At 38.2% G+C, this 25000-nt stretch overlaps 4 protein-coding genes and 1 long non-coding RNA gene across 7 annotated transcripts in view; 3 read left to right on the top strand and 2 right to left on the bottom strand.

Annotated features, from left to right (window-relative positions):
• LOC138056656 (glucose-6-phosphate exchanger SLC37A2-like) overlaps positions 1 to 4217 on the bottom strand; it is a 33533-nt gene extending 29316 nt beyond the window's left edge. The window contains exons 1-6 of the mRNA XM_068902516.1: positions 4078 to 4217; positions 3096 to 3188; positions 2640 to 2720; positions 2396 to 2464; positions 1169 to 1294; positions 446 to 511 (exon numbers count right to left, since the gene is read on the bottom strand). Of these exons, the coding sequence (XP_068758617.1) occupies positions 446 to 511; positions 1169 to 1294; positions 2396 to 2464; positions 2640 to 2720; positions 3096 to 3188; positions 4078 to 4170 (528 nt within the window). The 5' untranslated portion in view covers positions 4171 to 4217. The remainder of the gene's footprint in view (positions 1 to 445; positions 512 to 1168; positions 1295 to 2395; positions 2465 to 2639; positions 2721 to 3095; positions 3189 to 4077) is intronic.
• Positions 1 to 4230, top strand: part of LOC138056663 (uncharacterized) — a 14382-nt gene extending 10152 nt beyond the window's left edge. Inside the window, exons 2-3 of the long non-coding RNA XR_011133500.1 lie at positions 2380 to 2459; positions 4009 to 4230. This is a non-coding gene — a long non-coding RNA (uncharacterized lncRNA). The remainder of the gene's footprint in view (positions 1 to 2379; positions 2460 to 4008) is intronic.
• Positions 4231 to 5824: 1594 nt separating this feature from the next.
• Positions 5825 to 7780, top strand: LOC138056648 (protein FAM72B-like). Its single transcript, XM_068902490.1, has 4 exons — positions 5825 to 6092; positions 6187 to 6264; positions 6372 to 6496; positions 7277 to 7780. The coding sequence occupies exons 1-4, from the start codon at positions 5938 to 5940 to the stop codon at positions 7369 to 7371; spliced, it is 453 nt and encodes a 150-aa protein (XP_068758591.1). The 5' UTR covers positions 5825 to 5937; the 3' UTR covers positions 7372 to 7780.
• Positions 7781 to 11962: 4182 nt separating this feature from the next.
• LOC138056649 (CCAAT/enhancer-binding protein gamma-like) lies at positions 11963 to 13221 on the bottom strand. The gene has a single exon (XM_068902491.1). It carries the CDS (start codon positions 13142 to 13144, stop codon positions 12695 to 12697), a length of 450 nt encoding a protein of 149 aa, XP_068758592.1. The 5' UTR covers positions 13145 to 13221; the 3' UTR covers positions 11963 to 12694.
• A 1871-nt stretch (positions 13222 to 15092) lies between these two features.
• LOC138056645 (SRSF protein kinase 1-like) overlaps positions 15093 to 25000 on the top strand; it is a 19120-nt gene continuing 9212 nt past the window's right edge. For 2 of the 3 annotated variants that reach the window (XM_068902485.1, XM_068902484.1), the window contains exons 1-9: positions 17310 to 17385; positions 17455 to 17539; positions 17623 to 17714; positions 20166 to 20274; positions 22288 to 22375; positions 22966 to 23053; positions 24001 to 24107; positions 24280 to 24439; positions 24840 to 24868. In XM_068902485.1, coding sequence (XP_068758586.1) covers positions 17361 to 17385; positions 17455 to 17539; positions 17623 to 17714; positions 20166 to 20274; positions 22288 to 22375; positions 22966 to 23053; positions 24001 to 24107; positions 24280 to 24439; positions 24840 to 24868 — 783 coding nt within the window. In that variant the 5' untranslated portion in view covers positions 17310 to 17360. Of the gene's footprint in view, positions 15160 to 17309; positions 17386 to 17454; positions 17540 to 17622; positions 17715 to 20165; positions 20275 to 22287; positions 22376 to 22965; positions 23054 to 24000; positions 24108 to 24279; positions 24440 to 24839; positions 24869 to 25000 lie in introns of those variants that run through there. The other variant, XM_068902486.1, reaches the window with a different exon arrangement.

The raw sequence follows: 25000 nt of genomic DNA, 5'->3' as shown, positions 1-25000 counted from the left end.
CTTGGTAAATATCCAGTTTCAATTCCGTTGTCCGAAGTCCAAAATCCGAAGTCCACATTCCGTGACCCATTGATAGGGTTAAGTGCGATTGTGGATATTATGTTATTGAGAGAGGGCATGATTTTACTGTTGAAAGACATTTGTAACAATCACGTTCCCCTGTTTTAGTAACTATGTTAGTAACACCTGATGTTAACTGGAGGGTGTCAACTGCAGGTTGCATGTTGCAAGTTAGATTTGCATGTCATCGTTTCATCATAGCTGAAACAACCTAAACTCTAATATTAGGCCTGAAAAACAAAGTTTAAGCCTAAGGTTAGCATTTTTGTAAAAAGGTTTGGGTTGTTTCAGTGATGGTAAAACAATACCTGCATCCATAAAAATGTAATTAATTTGTCAAAACAAAACAAAAATTGATAACAAAGTTGAGTTGTTAAAAACCTACCACAATAAAGGAAGGAATTAAAAACACAAACTTGAGGTTTGGAGTATAAACAGACTGCAGTTGAACCTGCGATGCACAAGAAAAAACTAATTTTACTGATTACTACTTACTGGAATGAATGCATCACAATCATTAATTTATTTAGTTGATCTATAATAATATCAGTGTTAATTAATGTTAAATCTTAAATGATAAATAGAAATGTCCAACATTTTAGAGCTTAACAACATGATTATTATTTGGGTAGGTACATTTTGCTGACCTCCTAGTCCATGGACTACCCCAATAGACTACCCAAATGGACTACCCTAAAATGGACCAACTCTTAAAAATACTATTGAACAAATGGGTACTACTGAAAGAACTGAATTGATTATATACTTACATTGCACATTCCTTGTTTATTTTCATCCGCACGGCCACAAGCAACTAACTCCAGGAATTGCACCAGTTTCACTTCACTTACATGAAGTAATCAGCTGTCACAATATTTATCGAAAGCTAACCTTAAAATGGGTGCTTAGCCTTAAATACTGTTGATTAATGCTGTTTAAGATGGGTGTTTAGGCTTAAGCACTATTTGAGACACTGCTTAAATATAGACCAACACTCATTCGAAATAGTATTTTTAGGGTAGTCCATTGGGGTAGTCCATGGACTAGGGGGTCAGTGAAATGTACCTACCCTTATTATTTCATTAATTGCAAATAAATCAGTACTTACAGCTAATGCTGTTCCAAAAATTCCACCAGCAAAGCTGCTTGTTCCAAACAAACCAAAAACAGTTGTCCTCCGTTGATCAGAGAACCAGCTAGTCAATGATTTGACGCAGTTTGGCCATGCTGTTGACTATAATCAATATTATACGTACATGGTCCAAGTTCAGTCACAAAGCACACTCCAAGAGTTTCTAAAAGAACACTATCTCTGATAAAATAATCATGAATGAAAGAAAAAAACAAATCTTTTAAGAAAATTTACAATAATTAATTTAATTAATTGGGCTACCCTAACATAACCAGGGTTAATATGCTCGGAAAGTGTACTCTGGGGTCCTTAATTCACAACAGTGTTGGACAAAAAATGTAGATTGGGAAAATGATATCAGTGGGGTACAGAGGTTAAAGTTCTGCATTTGGATGGATTACAGGGTTGGATTTGCATAGGGAACAGGGTTGGCGCAGTGGTGAGAGCTGCACTCACCTCCGACCAATTAATGTGGCCCAGGTTCGATTCCCTGACCCAACCCCATACGTGGGTTCAGACTTTGTGTTGGTTCTCTACTCTGCTCTGATGGTTTTTCTCCGGGTTCCCCGGGTTTTCTTCCCTCTGCAAAAACCACCACACAGTTGATTCCAGCTGGCTGTCAGCTGTGCTCCAAGATTATATATGGATCGTATAAGGAAGATATCTGTTTACAAACATTGTTTTTGTTATTTAAATGTTGTTATTAAACCACACCAACAAAAGACCCTTTGCTTTTGACAGCAAACGAGGCTCCGGTTGGCACATTAATAACAACAGGTGATTAGGGTTTGCTATAGCGGCATTAGGGTTTGCTACAGCAGCAGCCAGAGGCACCATAGCATGCTTTTGGTTCGACCTTGTTGAGCTGTGTTGTTGCTGTACTTGCAAAGGTAATTATAGCGAGACAATTATTATTATTATTGTTGCACTGGGTTCCTGTTTTGACCACTGGCTCACAGGTTTTATGTCTTCGGTGGTACTGCATTCAACTCTTCTCAAATTTGTAAGTATTTATTGTCTGTGGCCTTAACTAGTTGGAGTTTTAATAATATTGTGCTGTAAACTCTGAATTGCCTCAGCTTTCAAATTATCGAAGTGAAGTGCCTGTGAACTAGCTTACTGTACATAAAGGCATTAACATCACCATTGGCATTAATATGTAGATCTCTGCTTTCACACACTTACAGTATGAAAAAAACTAACCTGGGCTGTTCCATTCAGGAACAAGAGGACTGCAAGCACCTCTGTACTGTTCCAGAAGCCAAAGGTAACCTAAGACAATGACTGTTATTGTTATTATTAACATTGTTAGAGTTAATAATTCGCTATGAGAAAATTAAGTACCGTAGTAACATATCTAACACTCATAAAAAACTTTTATTTAGGCTTCCACTTGTTAAAACCTAATTGGGGAGGGTTAGAGATAGTGAAGATATAAAAATATTACCATGGACAAAGCTGATCCTAGTAAGCAACCAGCCAATCCTTTGCGGGGTCCATATTTATCACCAAATGATGCTAATATGATCTGAAAGAAATTAAAATGATTCATTATAGGATTCTAATAAGGCCGTTACAAAGGCAGATCATTACATCACCCAAAATTATTTTCATAAAATTTTATGTCATCTTTTTATTTGAGTACATCATTTTCTTCATCATTGAAACAAACCAATCAGTTCTCCAGATCTCACTTCTTATTGATGATCTTGACTGCATGAAAGAAAACATCTCAGTTGACTGTCTACTGGCAGCTGACTGATTGATATATCTATGAGAGAGTATCAGAGGGCACAAGGCTGATACTCACACAACACTCAACCAATGGTCAGGTCAGATGTCAAACAATAATATTTTTTATAAGGCCATGACCTCTTTATTTTGAGACAAAGATCAAGTTTACCTGCATAAAAGCATATGGTAACAAAAGGGCAGTGTCCAGGAAACCAAGTTCTGTTCTTGTGAGACCATATGCAATAGCTAAATCTGCCTTGACCTACATGCAAAATGGTAAAAAGTTCACTTGGTAATTCTCTTTACAAAGGTTACGTCTACCATTGCTTTGCTAAACTGAAAAGAAAAAATGTGTAATTTGCCTCACTGTGCAGTGAAGGGCTTCAAGATTCTTTGAATACCTCTGGCTGCTAGTGAACAAATTTAACCCTGCCACAGTACAAGGTTGGTCATATATCTTTTTTTGTAACCATGAACATTGTGGTTACGAAAAAAGATATGTGACCTACCTTGTACTGTGACTGAGTTAAATACATTAAGGGTATTGTGAAGAATTCCCTGACTTTAAGGCCGGTGCCTACTATTGTTATTGTGCATACGTTCTGCGCATCTTGAGATAGTCGAATTTCCTATGGGTGGTGCTTATTAATACAGGGATATTTTTGCGCGGTTTAAAACTATGCAGAGAAAGCAGAACTTAGCAAGTGCTCTTGGTAAACGAAAAGAAAATTGGGGGTAACCATGCATTTTTCAGAGATAATTAAGCTTCAATTTGGAAAAGAACGCCATATTAATTATCTTCGAAAAATGCGTAGTTTACCCCCAGTTTTCTTGTTGGGTTTCAAGAACACTTGTTAAGATCTGCTTTTCCCGCATATTCAGTAAACCGAGCAAAAATATCTTTGAATTAGTAGGCACCGTCCTTATAAACCAACAGCCAGATACACGTCCTTCGAGTAAATTTTCACTTCCTTTAAACTTATATTTTGTAGTTAGGCATGTTGGAGATCATAACTAATTAGCTGATGAAGTTATCCTGCATAAATGAAGTTCTTTCTCTATCTATCTACCAACTACTGTAGCAATGACGTTTCGGATGGATTGAAGACATCTCCGACTATTTAAACAGCTGATTTTCACCCTTCACTCACCACTCCAAGAGGCTTACGCAGTAAATACGTGGATGCATAACTTAGCCAGGTCAATGAAAGACAGAGAATTTGCCTTCCATTGAGGCCGTTCATTGTTATCACATCGCAAACGTGGCAAAATTAAAGAAATGAAAAATTAAGTCTCATCATTCATTTTGCCTCAAGATTTTCGTAGAGTGTAGCCTGGGAAAGAACTTTAACTTCGTCAGAACAGACTGACCCGAGTCTATGGACTACCCTGATGGGTCCTGAAGGGGTTCCCTAAAGGACAACTCAAACGGACTACCCCAAAATAGACAACTCTAACTAATACTATTTCGAATGAGTACTATTGAAAGAACTAAATTGATTATATACTTACGCTGCATGCACCTTGTTTATTTTCATCTGCATGGGCACATGCGACCTAATTCAGGAATTGCACCGGTTTCGCTCCCCTTACATGAAGTAATCGGCCATCACAACACCTATTGAAAGCTTACCTTTTTAAAATGGGTGCTTGGGTGCTTAGACTTTAATACTGTTGATCAACGCCGTTTAAAATGGATTTTTAGACTTAGCACTAATTGTGACGCTGCTTACGACCAAGAGTACTCACTTGAAATAGTATTTTTGGCGGCCAGTATAAGATGCAGACTGCAGAATGCAGATTGGGTCTAAAATGCAGACTAGGTACAAATAGTCCTCGGCCAAGGCGTAGGCCTAGGTCTCAGTCTGCATTTTAGACCCAATCCTCAGTCTGTAGTCTGCATTTCATACTGGCCAGTATTTTTGGGGTAGTCCATTTGGGTAGTCCATCGTGGTAATCCATGGACTAGGGGGGTCAGTGTTTTCAACTCTCCCGTGAAAAGCTTCACTTCTTGTTGAAAAAAAATGAAATTAGGTGGTAGGAAAAAATATCAAATAAAGCATGATTTGTGCATTAAGAAGAATGGAATTGGCTGGAACTGGGCTTCTGGCTGCGACAAGTGTTCTCCTCATTAAACTGGTACAGGATAGTTAGTAGGGTAGAACAACTAAATACATTTCAGGCTGCTCTCACAAATTGATTCATAATTTTGTTCCAGTGTTAATAATTAAAAATTATTGCAAGAGGTTGAGCAAAATATCGGGATTTGCCAGTGGCGAGCAGATCAATTATTTGCCAAAGCCAAAGGCTGAGGCAAATAATTGATCTGCGAGAGCAGGATATTATTTGCAACAAAACACTTATTTGTAGACAGTTATTTACAGGTCACGTGGTGGGCTCTCGGCCAATGAAAAGGAAGGTAAAAATACATCGAATGATGGTAGACTTGTTTCCATATCTCAAAGTGCCCTTGGACGTGAGGGGCCTGGAACAACAAAACTGAAACAACCCAAACCCTACAAAAATGCTAACCTTAGGTCTAAACATTATCTAAAAGCATATTGTTTAGGCCTAAGGTTAGCATTTTTGTAAAGGTTTGGGTTGTTTCAGGTATTGTACCATTCACCCCCTACCGCCACCCCAGGCCCCTCACGTCCAAGGGCACTTTGAGATATGGAAACAAGTCTTTATATTATCGGTATTATGGTAATGATAATGAAGTATGTAAGCTTATATGAAAAATAAAATAACTTAAAGAAAATAACGCGTGCGTTAGCTAGCACGATGGTAGGCAAAGAAAATAATTTTGTGGCACATGCGTTTTGCGCATTGGCATTTAAAGAGTTTAAAGGCCAACCAAGGCGTAAAATCACCTGGCAACGACCAATGAAATTGCAGTATTTCTCTTTTACAAGGAAGGCTTTAACAAGGGCGAGCCATTTTGTAGTGAGGACTTCACGTCCAAAGCAAACCGTAAAGAGGACACCGAGTTCTTGTTAAACTATTGGAACATGTCCCGAGGAGTTCATCCCGCATTTCAAACCAAATGTGTAGTTAAACTGGAGTGCAAATATTGCGAACGAAACATTTGTGCTCGCGGTATGCGAGCGCTGTTGTTAGCCGACACAAAAGTGGAACTTTACTCGACAGACTTGCCTCCCGAAAAGTAAGTTTAAGCCCAAGTTCTGCGGTTGAACGATGATAATTGCACCTTTTCCCTCAAGACCAGTCTGTAATACTTTTTCGTTGTTGGTTTGTAGTGCTATTCAGCTGATAGGTAAAGATTATTCTACCGACAACTGCGACTGTCGTATCAAAGATGTCGCTTGCCTTGGATGGTGAGATTTGTAATCTTAACATTAATTTCATGTCTTTCCCCAGATTTTTAATAGTCTCACCACTCAAGTTTGAGTTCTTAATTTCTTTCTTTTGTTTATATTTTTAGCGGAAATGTGGTCGGCTACCATGTAACACTTCCATGCAAATCTTGTATTAGTTCATGTAACAACGGTCATTTCTGGATGTTTCATTCAAGTGCTGTTATTCCCGTGGAACGATTAGATCAAACAGGTTTGTTCATTGTGGTATTTTGCAGCGTTACTAATGCTTTTTAGGGGATTATATCACGGTTGATTTCGAAACACGTGGAAGTTTTACAACTGTCATCTTTGTTTAAGCTGCCATATTTACATCAGTAATGCTTGTTAGTTGTGGGTGGAGAGGGAAGGGAGAATTTTGAATTTGACGGGATCCATTGAAGAAAGGTCGTTAGTAAAGCATAAAGATTTGCGTATCGTGCAAAATATTAACGCGAAACATTGCCCATGAGGAGAATAGAAAACCAATGGAACAAAGGGAAGATAGAGACAATAATGAAGTAAAGGAACAGTAGAAAATGTTAAAGATGACTTTAAAATCCCAAGAAAACTGGATCCAGGAAATTTTGACATCACAGAAACCCATGCGGTCAGTAAGCCAAACCAACAGAGTCTTTTCTTGTTCACGCAGTGCCTTGTGTTTTTTGTTGTTGTTGTTGTTGTTGTTGTTGTTTCATTATGTCATTTTCCTATTCTTTTTTGTCTTTATAACAAATCTCTTTTAATATGGGTGGATTGTCATGGAGGGACTAGACAGGAAGAACTTTAATTTTGTAAAGGCTGTAAAAATTTGAACAGAGAAAGAAAAAAATTAAATAGATCTCTACCAGTGGTGGCATAATAAATCCAAGGAAAACACAGCTGTCTTGATGAAGAAGCTTCCTTGGTAGTAACCTGATTCAAAATCCTGTTGAATTTGCACATTGACTCTCCATGCCCTTTAAGAAAAAACTCCTTTTTTGTCATTCTACAGGAATTCAGATAATGTTATGGGGATCCTTGCCAAACTCAAAAGAAGATGACGAACTGAATGATAATGACATGTGGATGGAAGAATGCATCAGATAAAGTAATACATGTCGACTTACAAAGATGTCTAACAGAAAGACAAAAATATTTATGCACTAAATGTACAGATTTGTTGTAAATAGAATATAAATATATGGATAACAAAGGGCCATCTAAGCTAATAATCATCATAGTATTACCAGTGCATGTAAATTCCGACAGGTTTTGTGTAGCGTTGATAAAGACTGTTCCTTGAAAAAGACCAAAAATGTAAATAATACAAAATGATCTCAAATCTTAACCCATACAGGGCATGTTACAGTTACTTTGCATGGTGTGAAGGCGAATACGATGAGCAGTAAGGAAATTATGTGGCAATGAAGAAATAGATGTATTTTTGTTAATTATATGTTTTTGTAATGACCATGACCTCCCCCTTCCCCCCCCCCCCCCAAAAAAAAAAGAAAAATGACAGAAGCTGTTCCTGTTCTCAAAGATTAAAATAATAAGCCTCACATTACCTCATTCTTGTCAGTTTTGAGGCAAGTACTCCCAAAATATATTTTTCTCAGGAGAAATTAAATTTTTTCAGATAACCCCAATTTAGATCATTATCTCTGAGCAAAGTAACTTTTTATTGTAGTACAGTTGCAGTTTTGGTTAAAAAGTAACTTGTCTGAGATAGTTAAGCAGGTGTTTTGGAATTGAGGCAATGAGCACTGTTACTATAATATTTCAGAATAAAAACTAGCAATAAAAAAACAACATTTCAATCTCCCTGGGATCATTTTCAAGTTGTAGAAAAAGTGAATGAAATATGCAAGTGCTAAAATGTAAGTGTTAAAATAATAAAATACTATAAAAAACTATATAAATAACTTTGCACAGATTGAATCTGACGGTTTGTTCAAAGTTGGCTTAAGCTCCTTAATTTATAAAGAGTCAAATTTACTTTGGCACTTTCTCAAGATCTTAAGATCTTGATATATATCACTTGGGACTGTTCCATGTTACTCTTTAATGTCATTCTAGATTGAAGATGATCCTTTGTGTTCCTCAACACACTGATAGAGGTGTCTGCATGTATACCCGACATAGTTTGCATCACAGAAACCACACTTGCAGTAGTAAAGGATCGTCTTCAATCAGGAATCACATTAACCCATTGACTCCCAGGGGTTCCCCATTGATGAGTAAAATTGTCTGGCATTAGACAGAGTAAAATACTAATACTAAAATACTAAGTCTAGCTGGTTTATGCCGGTTTGGATGTCAAAGCGTTAAATTAATTAATGATACATATGAAAACATTTGAGATGGTTAAGCACAAGCAATGCACTCATATCACACAATCACAGAAAAATTGTGCCTTGAATTGCACCATCCAGGCCTGGCATTTGATTGGCTATTGATGCAACAATTCACCTTTATCACCAACTTCAACTTTCTGCACTTATTTCACTTTTTTACACTCTGTTTGCCGATTAATTGATGTGCTCTCAGCCAATCATCATCCTGAACTAGTTTCATGTATAACAATAATATTTTATGCTCATTTTATGGGCTTTTGTACAGAGTTGGTAACCAGTCTGAAGTCTGTGTGGTGTGTCATCTTATTGGTAAATTGGGTATTGGACTGACTGTAGTATTAGTTTGTGGAACAATTAGGTAACATTCAAGGTTGCTGCCTGAGAAAAATTTCCGGGAGACCTTCGGGCTTCCAACATTAAAAGTTATTAGCCTGAGTCATTTTTTCAAGAGCCCAGAATTAATTAATTCCAGCTGGGATCATAATTACAAGAAAGTGAGGATGAATCAAGTAAGGCGCCCGTTCTGGCTACTTGTTCAGAAATTTGGTCGCCCATGCTCATAAATAAGGCACCCCAGGCGACCGTTAGGCAGCAACCTTGACATTGAAACTTGCTAAGGGAAACTTGTTAAAGGGGCTAGGTCACGCTATTTTAGGCATTTTCAGCACTGATCGAATGGTCATAGAATTAACTAAAATATCAAAATAACTGTTCAAAACTATAGAAGAACTCTAACAAAACACAGGAAAGCCATGAAGGGACATGGATGGACAAAACTGAAGAGGATTGAAATGGATTGAATTTGGGTAAATTTGAAAAACGTCGGCCCACCTTTTTTCAAATTTATATCAGTCTATATCAAAATGTCATTTACAACGCTCGAAAATCATTCTCAGTTGTTATGTGGCCGTGATTTTGCAAATGAAAAACTCTTGCTCTGCCAATATGACGTTTAGAGCTCATAATTAACAAAATTAAACAAAATTACCTAAAATAGCATGACCTAGCCCCTTTAAATGGAACAGAGTTCATCTCTGTACAACTTGGTTCAAGAATGTTCAACATGGTGATAAAGTAGCAGATCTCAGTGCCCCGCTCACTCATTGTGACATGATACATATTGCTCTTTTTTACAATTTTTGTTGCATAAGAATTCCAGTTTTGTTTATCAACAACTCTTTTAACAGGGGTTTCAATAAAATTTGATGTTGGCTGGTTTGAGTAGATTAACTGACTGTTGTCATTTTAAAATAAATCTTAATCTTGGGTTTGAAAGAGTTTGTTCAATTTAGGGTTAGGTGTACTTACCGTACTACTTCAATTCAGGCTGTTTCATTGAAGAAGCGAAAGCTTTTCACCAACTGTCAGTACTTATTGAAACCACTGGTTAAACTATGTGTAAGTGACTTTACTATGAAAAAATAAAGAATCATTTTTGTGGTAACTGGGGGAAACTGCAGTACCTGAAAACCTCTTGGAGCAGAGTACAGAACCAAAAACTCAACCCATGTAATTTTTAGTCCAGAAATCAAATGGAGGTGACATTAAAGAAAGGTAAGTGCTCTCACCACGATCATTGCTCCTAGAACCCTGACCTCAAAACTGCATAAAAATGTGCACAACTGGCCAGTGAAGTTAAATTTGGGTGCTGAAACCTTTTATAACTAAGATTTCCATGGGTAGGCTTGCTTGAACATGGCATTCTAGGGTAACTTGAAAAAAATCCCAGAAGAGCCTATGGCTCATATCACTAACACGGAATGACCAATTATGTGCTGTAGCACACCAATGCAGATAAGAACAGCTTTAAGGAGGCTCGAAATAGTTTCTCCTTTTTTCAAACAAACATATTTTGTTCTTAGATACAGTTAGGGTAATCATATCAAGACAAAATTTGGCCAGGGTTTGAATTTTTCACATCACATTTTCCTCCAAAATATCGTTACCATGGCAACGAAATAAGGCATTTCCTTGAGCCTTAAAATCAACATATGTCGTCTTTTTTGAAAAAACGGGACAGTGAAATCTTCCCATTCAGCATTACCAGATAATGTTAGAAATAATCTCTAAAATATTTAAAATTCAACAAAATCTGTAGGTCAGTTTTTCAGAAAAATAAGTTTTTTTGAAATGTGTCGCTAATTTCTTTTTTCACCTACAGAATTTTTTTAAAATTTTTTTGAAAGACAAACGTTTTAAATTAATCCAAGCTAACATGCAAAAAATGAAAAAAATTAACTGTCCGGAAGCAGAGATATAAGCAAGTAAAGTTGCAAAATCAGGAAAAATGAGGGGGTTACAAGATCGGCATTTACGCATGCGTCACCCGCTCATTTGAGTGCACGCGTGAGTGAAGCTACAGGCCAACACAAACGGATTTAAGTGACCATGAAACAGTTTGTGTACAATTTTCGTTGTTTTCGTGAATAGGAGATGTCTATATATATTCCATGTGTATAGGAATTAGAAGAAAGGTGAGCGAAACTAGCGGTATTTGTTTATTTCTGGTGACCCACTTTGAATCGTGAGCTGACGCGAGCAGCTTTTAGAATTGCGTGTGTGGCTTACACGCGCACGCTCAGCTGAAAACCCTTTCGAGCCTCCTTTAGCCTGCCATATGATCTGCGATCGGTCTGCACCACGTTGCAGGCATTTGGAAACATCTCTTCCTGGCATCTGCGGCGATCTGCAGCACATGATTGGGAAAGTTGAATCTAGTTCTACTTTCCCGACCCTTATGACGCTTCCAACAAAGACAATTTTTATTGGAAACATGTGTCTGAGATGATCTGTGTCCTATCGGCGACACACTATTGTTCGCCTTGAAACATGTCCAATCAGACTTGAAGCAAGTTCGCTCCTTTTGTCCGCAATCGCTTCAGATTTAAATGGAAACATTTGCCTCCTGCGTTTACGATCGTCTGCGATAAGACTGACACAGACAGCTTCCGATGGTCACAGACCGTGGCAGATCATATGGAAACCAGGCTTTACAGCTTTGACAGTCAAGGAAAGGAACCCAATTTTCAACAAATTATTTTTGATTATGGTATCAAAAATCGCTTCAACGCCATCCTCAGTGTGAGCCCATTTTGATATTTCAAAAAAGCACTGATCAATTATTTATACTCAATGGCAAGAACTATCATGGTATTATCCAAGTGTGCTATGTCAGATTTAAATATGTTGAGTGGTACTGAGAACAATTTAAGGTATCACACTTAACCTGAGTATCAGGCCTTTCTTAGCAACAGTGTAGGGGTAGGGAGGAATTGGAAAGAAAAGCCTGATACTCAGGTTATATCACACTCGATTCAGTGTATAAATATAGTCCATGGATAAAAAGAGGATCTCTGACAGTTCTTGTTGTATAAGAGATTAATCTTGATCACACAATAAGTATGGCGACTTTTGCTGGTCAAAAAATCTTTGGTAGTCTGAGGCTTAGGAAAGTTATTCCAGCACAGTAATTCTAATTAAGTTACTTTTTTTGGCCAGTGAAGGTCAATCACAGTAAATATGTGAGATTCATATAGATTTTCAAGACTATTTTCCAATAACAAAGAAACTTTTAGGAGGCCTGTTGCAGTTCTACCATGTTTTTGACAAAAAAAGCTCCATTACCGAAAAACTGTTTTCAAACAATGAGGTAAACAGCAAATGGAAAGGAGAACTGCAATGTTGAGAATAAAAAGAACCTTCCGAAAAAGTGTATCTACACAAGATAAAGTAACTACCAATATGATCTCATCCAGTAATTTTGATGTCTCACAAAATATTATTCTACGTTTTATGAGACTATCTTGACAGACTTTCATGAAAATGTAATCAGGTTATTATTCCAGATAATTGACATTTAGTTCACTTGGGAATAAAACAATAAATAACCAATCAAAGACGAGCAATATTTTATCAAGAGGTACGTACGGTGCAAACTTTTTGCATCGTGTTAACATACTATGCTTCTATAAAATTATGTATACGTAGTGTCACTTTTTACAGCTGTTCTTGACGAGAGTAATTAACCGTTTGAGCTACTGTAGCTTAGTAACCATCAGGTTTCTGGACAAATGCTATGATTCCTTCTTTATGGCGTGTGCAGGTATTCCATTTTCAAGTATTTCGCTCACCGAATCATCATTTTCTTGCTGGAGAGATCCATTAGCTAGAGATGTTGCAACAGCAGTCAAAACTACTCCTTGATTGTCAGTGTTACAGTTCGTAAATTGGATGTCCATTTCCGCAGGTACACTTATTCCACCATTGGCGAATAAAGATCGTAAAACGTTCAACTCCTTCTGAAGCAAAGAAACCTTGCTGCGCAATTCTTCGTTTTCTTTAGATAACTCAACAACTCTTTTTCTGGTTTCCTCAATTCGTTCCTTCGCCTTCATCCTACTTTTCCGCACAGCGATGTTATTTCTCTCTCGTTTTTTCACATAGTCATCGTCTATTTCCTTGTCCGCAAGTCGCTTGGTAGCTTTAGTTGACTTAGAATCCGTATTTTGAGGCGATGATGCCATTATTATTCCTTACTTCTGCTTTACAAGCATCCAAAGAATATTCCAAAAACAAGAACACTTGCGCAATCATTTCACTGATTGCGTAAACTGCTCGGCATCCTAGCCTGCGCTGTTTAAAGCCACGCATAAAGCCATTGCTTATTCCGCTGTCCAAAGGACAGGCAAGCTCGCGCTGGGAATGCATTGTGCACGTGCCATATCCATACGGGTGAAAAAGCTTGGCTCACATGTGCCGGTTTTATATCGCTCTTGTAGGCATGTTAGAATTTAAGGTGCTATAAGAACGGTGCAATCATTACGACTTTCTAGCCAATAAGATTTGAGAACCATTGAGAAACAATCTGTATAAAATGAAATCCTAAGCATCCTTGTACTCCATTTGTCCGCGCTTCTTCGCTGTTTTAGATTGCTCAGGGTAGTTGGAAGTTGTGTAAAAGAAATAAGAAGAGATGTCTGGTCGAGGTAAAGGTGGAAAGGGTTTAGGAAAAGGAGGCGCTAAGCGACATCGTAAAATTCTTCGCGATAATATTCAGGGCATTACAAAGCCCGCCATTAGACGCTTAGCTCGACGAGGAGGGGTGAAACGAATCTCTGGGCTTATTTACGAAGAGACGCGAGGAGTACTCAAAGTCTTCCTGGAAAATGTGATACGTGATGCCGTGACGTACACGGAACACGCCAAACGAAAGACCGTTACAGCTATGGATGTTGTGTACGCACTGAAACGACAAGGCCGCACTCTGTACGGGTTTGGCGGCTGAGGAGATAACGATGACGATCGGACATGGAACTAGACTCGTGCAAAGTTTCTCTTCTTTTGGACAGAATGGAGAATTGAAGCACCTGAGTTTAAGGATTTTCAGCTGACATTTGATCTTTTCGTTGAACTGAGATAAATTATTAGAAACGAATCACTACATTTGTTCATTTTAAGTATATTTTTTGTTCTATGCAAAATAATTAGATTGTAACTTAGCTGCTGGTTGCAATGTTGTTTGCTTTGCAATGTTTACTTCGCCAAAAATTCGCGCTCTACTTACTCTTGCCTGCACTTTTACATGTAAATAGATTGTGACCCGCTAGTAAATATAAAGTTTACTTCGATGGATTAAACTGCTTGTGATAGACTGTATTGGGCGCGATTTTCGGGTGTACAACCTTTTGTTTGTCCTTGACAGGTCACAGCCTTCTGATTCCCTTGAGAATGCATCAATGGAACTCGTACAGCAACCTGTAAGATTTATCAGTTGACATCACAGTGGCGGATCTTGGGGGAGGATGTAAGGGGTGCGCACACCCCTCCCCACCCCCACCCCCTCCCCTCTCTCTCCGCGGCTTTCTAATACAACTGGTTTTCTGGAAGAAGAAAAAAAGGTCACCCCATTCCTTAGTGGTGCATCCCCTCCTAAGAAAAATCAAAGTAAAAGGATAATTAAAATAAAAAGCAAACGCGATGAGGGTTGCCGTCCGCATTATCCAACGATAGACTAGTTTGATATTTGATGGGAACACAGTTTTTTGGCTCCTGAAGAGGCCTCCATCATTGTTTAGAGAGCCCGAGAAGCGATTGTCACTGTCAGCTGCACAAAAACGTAGTCCGATCAGACTCTCTCCTAAAAACTGGACCACTCGCGATGTATGGGTTAGGGGTTAATGACCATACCCTAGGGTTCGATTACCACTCTTAAAAACCTAAAAGAATGACAGTAAAATAAAATGAAGTTTTAATTTGCTTAAATTGTCATTCGTTTCACTTTTTTATGGAAGCAACAGAACAGCTCTTCCACTGTGCAGCTCTTTGTTATCAGTCATTGCCCTCTAGTCTATTGTTGCATCATTCCTGTTCACACATGATTTATCAGACTGATTGTCAAGCGACATCCGAGCGTTTCACAGAAGAGGTCACGTTAGGGGTTATTTTCAAATCAATTAGATCATCCTTGTTATAGAGTTCTGTTTGTTTCATTGATTCTTTGTGCTTATGATATGATCTTTCGAACAGGATTTGCCAACAGGTGAGTGTGACACAATAGTAACTCACTTAAATTCGCTAATTTCAGAGGATATTCAGTCGCAAGAAAGGTGAGATAGTTGAGATGCTTGACTGTAACCTCGAGAAGTCATACAAGAACGTGTATGTAGGAGAAATTTGATCAATTGCTGACGCAAATTAAGATTTCACTTTACCGCTTGTAAAGACCTGTAAAGTTAATTCTAAGCATTATAACATGTTACTCATCCAGACTAATATTATTCAGTTGCAATAACTGATTTTTTTTAACACCAATAAAGTGAGACAATTTTTCCATAACAACAACAGCAATAACAAATGGTTAAGGGAAAAACTTGTGTAACCAAAATTTGATGGTCGTTTTCAACGAAGAATTTCTTTACCCATTTCTTTTGCAAACAGATTTTGTTAGGTGGAAGCAAATGTGATACTCCTCTAGTCTGCAATGAGCTGAGTTCAGCCAACATTTGTAGAGAGAGACCATTCTCCGTTTTGATACAAAACCAGAATTCAACTAATACTTTCATCGACCACAATGAAAGAGTTCCATCTTATTGTGGTTGCTATGTTGTGTTAGGCTATATCTATATGTTAGATTGATTTTAACTTCAGTTGATAACAACCACTTTATCTTATACTTTTTTGAGTCCGTTTATCAAACCTAGTGCACTCGTTGTTATGTGAGACATTATCGTTATCTGTAATTTGTCTATTACACCGCAAATTCCAAGTTTGAATGATACCGTTTTCTTACACTCAAATGATGTGGGAACATGGTGCGAATAAAATCGACAAGTTTAATTAATCTCATTAGTGTTCTCCTTTTACGATCATCACTTACAATTTGGGTCTGCCTAATGTGCGAGCCCGCGAGCCATGCGAGCCATGCGAATTTCGCATTTAAGTCTAACCACCCATTTCAAGTAGCGCTGATAAACACTTACAGTTTAGCTTTCAATAACCGTTTGACTCGCATGTTGACTCGCATTCATGGCTCGCACGGCTCGCATGGCTCGCAGCCTTGGCTCGCATGACTCGCATGGCTCGCTGGCTCGCACATTAGTAAAACTCGTAGGATGGTGCTGCTGTTGCTTTTGATCAATGTGGATTCTTTGTTTCCATCTTGAAAAGGAAGAGTAAGTTTGGCCATCGTAATAAAACCGATACATTGAATTACTTTGTCGGTCATGCATGTATCCACTTTGACTTTGTGATGTATGTGACCCTCTCACGACACTTTACTCTGTTCATCTGTTTTTCAATCTTTGTTTATTAAAACGTCGCTGGAGTCTTTAGCTTCCGTTAAGTTGCAACGGTTGGTAATTCAAACAAAAAGCAATGGAAACGTTTCAAACTAAGGTAACCTCAGCACGTGACAGTGGAACTGGTACTAAGGTGAAGGCAACGGATGATGCACTTTCCTTTCAGAAATTCCGCTAGGGATATTTCGGACTACTTTTTGAGACATACCGGATATTCAAAAACATTTTCGCCCTGACAAACAAAAAAGCCCTATTTTGAGGGGACGCGAATGCGAACGCTCGCGTTTCTTTTTAGCATTTTAACATTTTTCTGTTTTTGAAGCCTTCAATCTTTGCCAGTTTCTATTATTAATTCATTTATTATTTTAACAGGGTCAACATTGATAGCAGTTGTATAACTGAAATGGTTACTCTGTATAAAGATATAAATATTTTACATTATTATTTTAATAGCAGACTAATAGACCTTTTTGCAGATACGGCGGCCATTTTGATTTTTATCGTTTCGAAAGACATTATGGGATGCTCAGGGGGCAAATTAATACGTATTTGCCCCATATTAATTTGCCCCCTGGGCATCCCATAATAGCGATTTGAAACAATAAGAATCAAAATGGCCGCCGTATCTGCAAAAAGGTCTATTGTAGTAGACTTTTTGTTCATACTTGTTATTCACTCAAAAAACACTAATGTTGGCAGCTGAGGTGAAAACTGTTCATATGAATTTTTCAAAGTCCGTAGTTGTTTGATAAGTCAATCATTCAAAATAAATCATAGCTCTGAAAAGAGAATGTGTGTGCATTGCGTTGCTTTTGAATTATCCCGCTCTTTTCGCCCCCCCACACTTTCCACTATTTGAGCCCACCATACCGCTGCGCTGACATGCGCGCCTAAAACCCAAATTTCAATTGAGTTGTCACTTGCTTGCGGTTAAGGACCAGAAATGAACTCGAAAATTCAACGGAAAGGTAAAATCGGATCATTACATCCCCTTTTTCAGAGACTTAAAAAAGTAATTTTTACCATTTTTATTTTAGTTTTGGCGATACAAGCAAAGAAAAAAAGGTATAAAGCGCAGAAAGCACGCATGAAACCTGACGATTCCAAGACCAAAGCTAAGAGGTATGGCGACCTGCACAACTCGGAGAAAGAACCTTTCTGTTTCCAAGATTTTATGGATTTCCTCTGTTTTCTGTCACATCTAGTGGGAGTGTGTCTAGTTTCAATGACGAGGATTACGAAGTGGACGAAAACTCGGACGAAGAAGAGCAAGAGGATCCAGGAGATTATATTAAAGGTAAATAAATTTGTGTACAGTGGCATGCAAGAAAGGTGCTTGGAATTCATACACCTCGACAGAGATCTAAGCTAATTTAAATTATCCACTAGCTATTCAAGGCGAGAAAATGCCTTTTTGTTTTTTTTAATGAAGCTTACATCTTAAAATTTCTGGAAAAAATATGTCGCACATAATTTTCCAAATTAGGTACGCGCGTACTGTACAAATCCTCATCGGCACTGGCGTTGGGCCGCAACATCCGTTAACGTAAATTTATATACACTTTCAGATTTGTCTTGTCGTTAGAAAGCAATCATGGTTTCCTTATTAGTTTTTTAATGCCCAAGGTTCTTAAGTTGGCAAATTTTCCGGGAAATTCTTCTCGATCTATGTGGAACCGAAGATCAGTTCGTATTAAATCCTGGAAAGTGTATATTTAATATCATTGTCTAGTAAAAATGGCTGGAAAATGTCTGTTTTGTTAGTTGGTTGCAGGTGCCAAAGTCAATGCAATGCCTCACTTGAAAGGTTTTTTTATGTTATTCTAACTAGTGAGTAACACGCAACGTTTTGGTTTTTTTTGTGCAATTGATTGCAAGTTATCAAGTTATCACCTCCCAGCATAAAATCCCTGCAATTACTGAAAGTTATATTTTTGTTGAATTAATGATCTGTTTATGTCTTGCATAAGCTTAATTAAGCTGATATGAGTCGGTTGAAGCTTCAAGTGCAGGCATTAAAATGATACGAGTCATTGTTTGTATTTCCTTGACATCATCAGTTGCTTCAGTCCTTTGTTATGTTAATTCTATTTTTCTTTTTCACTGTTAAAAAAAAATTTTTCAGAAATATGTAAATTAAAAGTCATTTGCTCTGACAGGTCTAAATTAATTATGCTGTCTTCTTTCATGTTAAAACAAAACAGTTTTTACATTTTGAAGATTAAGAAGAAAATACTTTTACACTTCTTTGTACTAAATTAAATGTCAAAGATGAGAAATCTCACTACAATAATTTATTTGATGTTTAAGTTATTGAAGTTACCTATCTATATTTAGAGATTCAAACTATACTTTATTGTAACACTAAACACAAATGCTTAAATTGTATCTGGTATAAGATCAACACAAATTCAAGGATTAGTTACCGCAAAGCTCGGTTTTGTTCAGTGACCTTTGATGGAACCCTTGTTGTCATGACATTTATAGTTTTGAGTCTGTCTCCTTGTTGATTATAAGTGGCATTGTAATACAATGTCAAAGTAGTGTGGTCTCCAGGGGTTCATTTGGGGTCAGGCACTGGGCAAATTGAACGGCTGTGCACACTCGTTTACCATGACTTTGCCCGGCTGTCTTCATTTCTGCTCATTTAATTACATCAAGAGCATTAAACATTCCCAACTACCAAATGCTGATGACCTCCTGAGCAAAATCATAATGAAACCCTTGGGAGTCTCCCCTTGTATCAGGAGCCAGCACCACTTTGACAATATGTTTTGATGCAGGTTATGATCAATTAGAAGAAGGACCTAATCCTTGTTTAGTTGTATAACTAATCCCCAAACATTTTCTCTGCAAAGATGCCCTTGTTAGCTTCCCTGATAAAATTCAAAGCAATTACAGAAATTTCCTTTTTCAAAAAATGTCAGAAAGGATAACCAGAAATTGTGAAGTTTTGCAAATTTTTGCTTATGGCTAGTTGGCTTTTTTTGGACTCCTTTTCACAGTGAGTCAGCCAGTGAGTGCTACTTGACACTTGTTAAAGAGATAGTAGTGGCATCCTTGTCTCGAAGAGGCGATAGTTAGTGCTGGGGATTTGGGCAGGATCTTGTATGACTTTGTAGCCCGATCCTGGAGTGGCAGTCTCTGTTGCAGGTGGTGCAGATGTGCCTTGTGGAATCGTGTGCAGAGGTAGTGCATTCTTTCCTCGCCGCTCTCTTGCATGTAGCCTGGACTCTAGCGTTTGCTTCCGCCTTTGAAACCCCCGCTTTGACACTTTGCCGCCATGTATCTCGGTGTTTGATGATGTCCTCACTTGCACTGGTGTCGATTAGTGCAGATCGCAAGTCTCGCTTGATGACGTCCTTGTAGCGCAGCAGCGGTTGACTCACGTGACAGACTCCCTCCCGCAGTTCTGCATAAGGGATTTCTCTTGGCAGGCGGTCAGGCTCCATGTGATGTGCATGGCCGAGCTATCGAAGGCATCGCTGAATGAGCAGTGATGGCATGCATTTTTTGGAAAAGTGGATGGGAATATCATGGTCTATGAAAACATGACAGTATATTGATATTACAAGAGTATTGTTTCCCTGTAGGTTTCGTTTAGCTGTCAGTTTAAAAGAAAAAAAGAATGAATTCTGCTAAATCCCAGGTTAGAGTCAGCTCAGGTCTCATCCTTCCTTATGTTACTGCATATAATAGGGGTTATCGTGAATGACCTTATGTCAAATAAATCATCTATCTCATGTAGGTGGTTATCATCCAGTGCGTTTGGGTGATATGTACAACAGTCGCTATAGTATAATCAGAAAGCTAGGATGGGGTCATTTCTCAACTGTATGGCTTGCATGGGATCTCAAGTAAGTCCATTGTTTTATGCAATAGCTATATCTTCTATTATAACATTAGCCTTTTACCTGCTGATAAATTCACAACAACCAACAAAGAGTTATTTTCCCTTGTCTAGAGTGCAGCTGGTATCCTTCTTTTTGTGCTGCTGTTCCTCCTTCTGTAGAAAATTCTTGTAGACAGGGGAACTGCCAGGGTTTATGTCGCAGCCTATAACAAACCAATCGCTTGATGGGGGGAACTATTTCACTTTGCGAATGCCTGTAACTTTGTCTCGGTGATTTTGCACGAAGAGCAAGGTCGTGTTCTATTGGGATCAACCGTTTTTAGTTGGTTGGGTTGGTTGGGTTTTTTCGTGTTCTATTCGGAAAAAACCATTTTCGGTTGATTTGGTTGATCAACTTTTTCAACCGGCATCTAACTTGGTTGAATTGGTTGAAAAAGCATGGGTAGCGACCGCTGTCTTTTATGGGGATCATTTTAAGTCGGCCGCGGGCTCCTACCGTGTTGCTTTCCCTCAACATGTCAAAGCTGCGAAGTGTGGTAATAACTATTCCCAGGAGTTACTGTGTTTCAACCAAAAACAGTTAAAAAAGTGTTTTATTGGGAAACCTCAACGCCTCAACCTTAACCGGTTGCGGTTGAAACGGTTGATCCCAATAGAACACGACCCAAGGCTCTTAATGATTTTGCAGAGGAAACTTTGCAGTTTTAAGCCAAAGAAAGTGTGAAATAGCAGAGGGTTTATTGGGGCGGGCCAGGAGCAAATTGACTACCTGTTTACACTCCTTTACCACAATTTCATCTCTTCTGCTGACTTAATTATAGGTGCGGTTACACACTTTCCCATGGTAAATTATCCCACGGTGCCTCACACTTGGGTTTTCACATGTTACGAAGATTACCAAAGTAAAAAGAAATCTCACACAATTCATTGACAGGAAATTCAGCATCATGATTGGCTCTTGTGTTCCAACTTACAACGTTAAATGTCATGGGCGCCTCGTCTGATCTTTTTTATGTATCCATGGAAACTTACCACAGGAAATTTACCTTGGGGAAATGGCAGTCACATGCACTAAATGCAGTTTCCTGTGGTAAAAGGGTCATTCACTGAGGTAAAAGTGCCCTGTACAACTGCACCTTAAATATTTTCGGTGAAACCAGTTGTTCGTTTGCATGCCACTTTGCAATATTGTCAGACAATGTTGTGTTTTTGATTGGCTGTTTTCTCAGAGCAAGTTGAAGGTTCAAATTTTGCAACTTATGCACAGTTGCTGTCCAATGATATTCCTCGAACTGTAAAATTTTACATTCTCCATAGTTGTTTTCGAGTTAACTTTATATTTTGGAAGGCCCTTTCTTTCTTCAAAGAAAGTTTACTTGGGGAATCCAGTATTGGTGAATGGAGTTTTCGCAGAAAACCAGATGCAGTTAATGCTAAGAAATCGTGGTGTTGAATTGATATTTCAACCCCCTTACAGTCCTGAATTACATTCTTTTGAGTTTTGTAGGTCGATGAAGGCGTATTTGAGACAACATGAACAATGTTCAATTGACTTTACAGAACTTGCGATAATTCAAGGTTTGCAAACAATCACGCCAGCGAAACATTGTGGATTTTTTCTTTAAAATTTACTTTTTTGACGGCCTTGCAAATCCTACCCAATGTAGAGTCATTATGCCGTAAATTTATATTGCAAAAAATAGAGTTCAAGGTTGTTTTGAATGGGTATAAATACATGATTCTGGGAACACCTGGCAGCAAGTTGAAATTTAAACACCAACATTGCGTCAAAAAATTGCAAAGTGGCTCGCAAATGAAGAACTGGCTATACTGTAAAAACCATTAAAAATGCCCAGCTGTCAAGTGCTGGTGACATTTTTGGCAAATTCACAATGAAGCCTTGCAATTCTTGTTTTCTTTTATCCGCCATTTCAAACCAGTTTTTGTCAGTGTAGTATGGGGACAATATGGCAATAATTATTTAAGTAATAGTGAACCGTCTCTTTTCACTTTCCAGAGATCGTCGGTTTGTAGCACTGAAGATTGTAAAGAGTGCCTCTCATTACACCGAGACAGCAATAGATGAAATGAAACTTCTGAGAACAGTAAGTCTAGTTTAAGGTGGCTCTCTAGAGTATTTGTGAATACCCCTCATTACAGGGCACAAGTTCCAAAGGGAAACCTAGTTAATTTCTCTTAAAGTTTTCCCTGTAAAGATTTTCCAGTACGGGTACCGATATAACAAGGCTTACTTTTGGGTGTCAATTTTTGGATTATGGCCATTACCATGACAATATCGCATATAATTACAGGCAGATATATTCCAATTTATGGCCTAAATTCCTTAACATTTATACTTTTCTTCGGTTAATCTAAATTTGCCTATTTTTTAACCGTTATTGTTGGCTATTTAAATACATTTAGTCCAAATGAGTGGTCAAGTATGAACTTTCGATTCAGAGAATATTTTTCTAGACTGTACTTTCCCTTTAATCCACCAAATTTAAGTAGTGCATGTTAAATCAGTGTCTTGCATTGAATAGAGGACTTGAGTGCAAATTGAACTTGTGCTTCTGAAAATGGTGAATTCAAACATGTTCATGTAAGTTAGGACACTCATGAGCAACATGAATTTGATTGTTCGCCTTCACTCTCTATTGTACGTGTATATAAATACATTTTTATGTTTTCTTAGGTCCATACCGCAGACACAGATCACATTGGTTATAAACATGTGGTCCAACTCACTGATGATTTCAAAATTGTAGGAATAAATGGATCTCGTATCCTTTTTCTGTCAGTAGTGTATTCTTTTTCCTCCTGACTTTACAGCTCAACTGAAGATCTGATGTCAGTCATCTGATGTCAGTCATCATGTACCAATTATTTGAAAAGAGGCAGTTGGGGAAACACTTCCAAGGAATTCTCTTTGGCCGTCCCTTTTTTATCCCTTTTCTGTCATCTGTCGAACCCATAAACTGCCACTCTGTTAAATTGTTAATCCCATGTCGGAGGCACGGTGGCCTCATGGTTAGTGTGCTTGACTCCGGAGCGAGTTGTCTGGGTTCAGGTCCTGGCCGGGGACATTGTGTTTTGTTCTTAGGCAAGACAACTTACTGCCATGGTGACTAGACTCTTCACCCCAATGGGTACCGGCAAAATGCTGGGGCTAACCCTGCAATGGACTAGCATCCCATCCAGGGTGGAGTTAAAAATACTCCTAGATGCTTAATGCTAGGGAAATCGGGCATAAGCACTGGCATGTTGTTCATTGGCCCAGAAAGCGCTTACCTACCTTACCTTTTGCCCATGTAGATTTTCAGGAGAGGCTTTCTCTCTGCCAGGGAGAAAACTATATTAACACCAAGCCTCACCCCCTTTTTATTCCTGCGCCCTTCCACTTGACTTTTCCTGCGGCTTGAAACTGTTTTCTTTAGATTACGTCTGATTTTCGTTTTGTTTGTTTTTCAATTCCAATCAACTAACCCAAAATTATGAAATGCATATGACATTAACCCCAGAAAAAAAGGGGATGGCCTTAGCTACTTTGACAACTTGTTGTTGGTTGGACTATAGAATCACTGTTACTGTACACAGCTTTCTCATTGCCCCTTTGTTAAAGCAGGGCATTTGCATTGTATTTCAATTTGCTACCGGTAGTTCTCATGCTACCGGTAGTTCTGTTGTAGTGCCACTATTTTGGTCAATACTTCCCTTGAATGTGTCTCAGATATATGTATGGTGTTTGAAGTGTTAGGTCACAACTTGCTTAAGTTAATAATAAAGTCCAGCTATAGAGGAATACCTATCTTTAAAGTCAAAAGTATCATAAAACAGGTATGCTTGAATGTTTGGTTTCTTTAAGCCAAATGACAGTTAAATCAAATTTCACTTGTAAACAAATTGTACTTTTAACTGTTTACTTTGAGTGTTCTGAACAATATTTCTCTGACAAATGTGCTACTGATTTGCTAGTGGTGATGTACTGTTAATTCTGATTTCATTGCAGACATTACAAGGACTGGATTATTTACATACAAAGTGTAAAATTATCCACACAGACATTAAGCCTGAGAACATTTTATTGTGTGTACATGAAAAGCATGTTCAGCAACTTGCAGCTGAGGCAGCCACAGCTCGAGCATCTGGGGTCTATTCACCTGCATTAAGTAAGCCTTGAACAACTTTTTTTACAAATAGACAAGAGTGATAGTATCAGTTGTGCCATTTCTGTCTAATCACAGTTCTTGTAATAACAGTTTTCTTGCATCTTTTTCCTTGAAAGTGTTGATAAGACGGCCATGCTCCTTATGTAGTAACGTTTAAAAAGGGCTCCAGGCAAATGGAATGGTTCCACACAACAGACTGTCATTGTATAGTCCAGCTTTGTTTTATAGGTCGGCAAGCAATAACACTAAAAGTTCCTCTGTCACCTGATGATCAGTGATAATTGCACCTGATCAGAACTTTAGTAAAACCTCTGATCTATGATTTTTTGTTGTTCTGTTTTATATTCTTTCATGGTTTTTAGGGGAATTTCATATTCTAATTTTGGTATTCTTTTTCCAGTTAGTACAGCTCCACCATCTGTCATGCAGGTGAGTGAATTTTGAAACTACTGGTACTTTATCTTTACATTTTAGCTACTGCACTGTACATGTCACAAAGACATTGAAAGCAATTTGACGGTCTTAACAATTTTTCACAAAAGGACAATTAAATGTGAGTTG

Source organism: Montipora capricornis, chromosome 7 (genome assembly GCF_036669925.1).
Source record: "Montipora capricornis isolate CH-2021 chromosome 7, ASM3666992v2, whole genome shotgun sequence".
Lineage (NCBI taxonomy): Eukaryota > Metazoa > Cnidaria > Anthozoa > Scleractinia > Acroporidae > Montipora > Montipora capricornis.
This window is presented reverse-complemented; position numbering and strand designations above follow the sequence as displayed.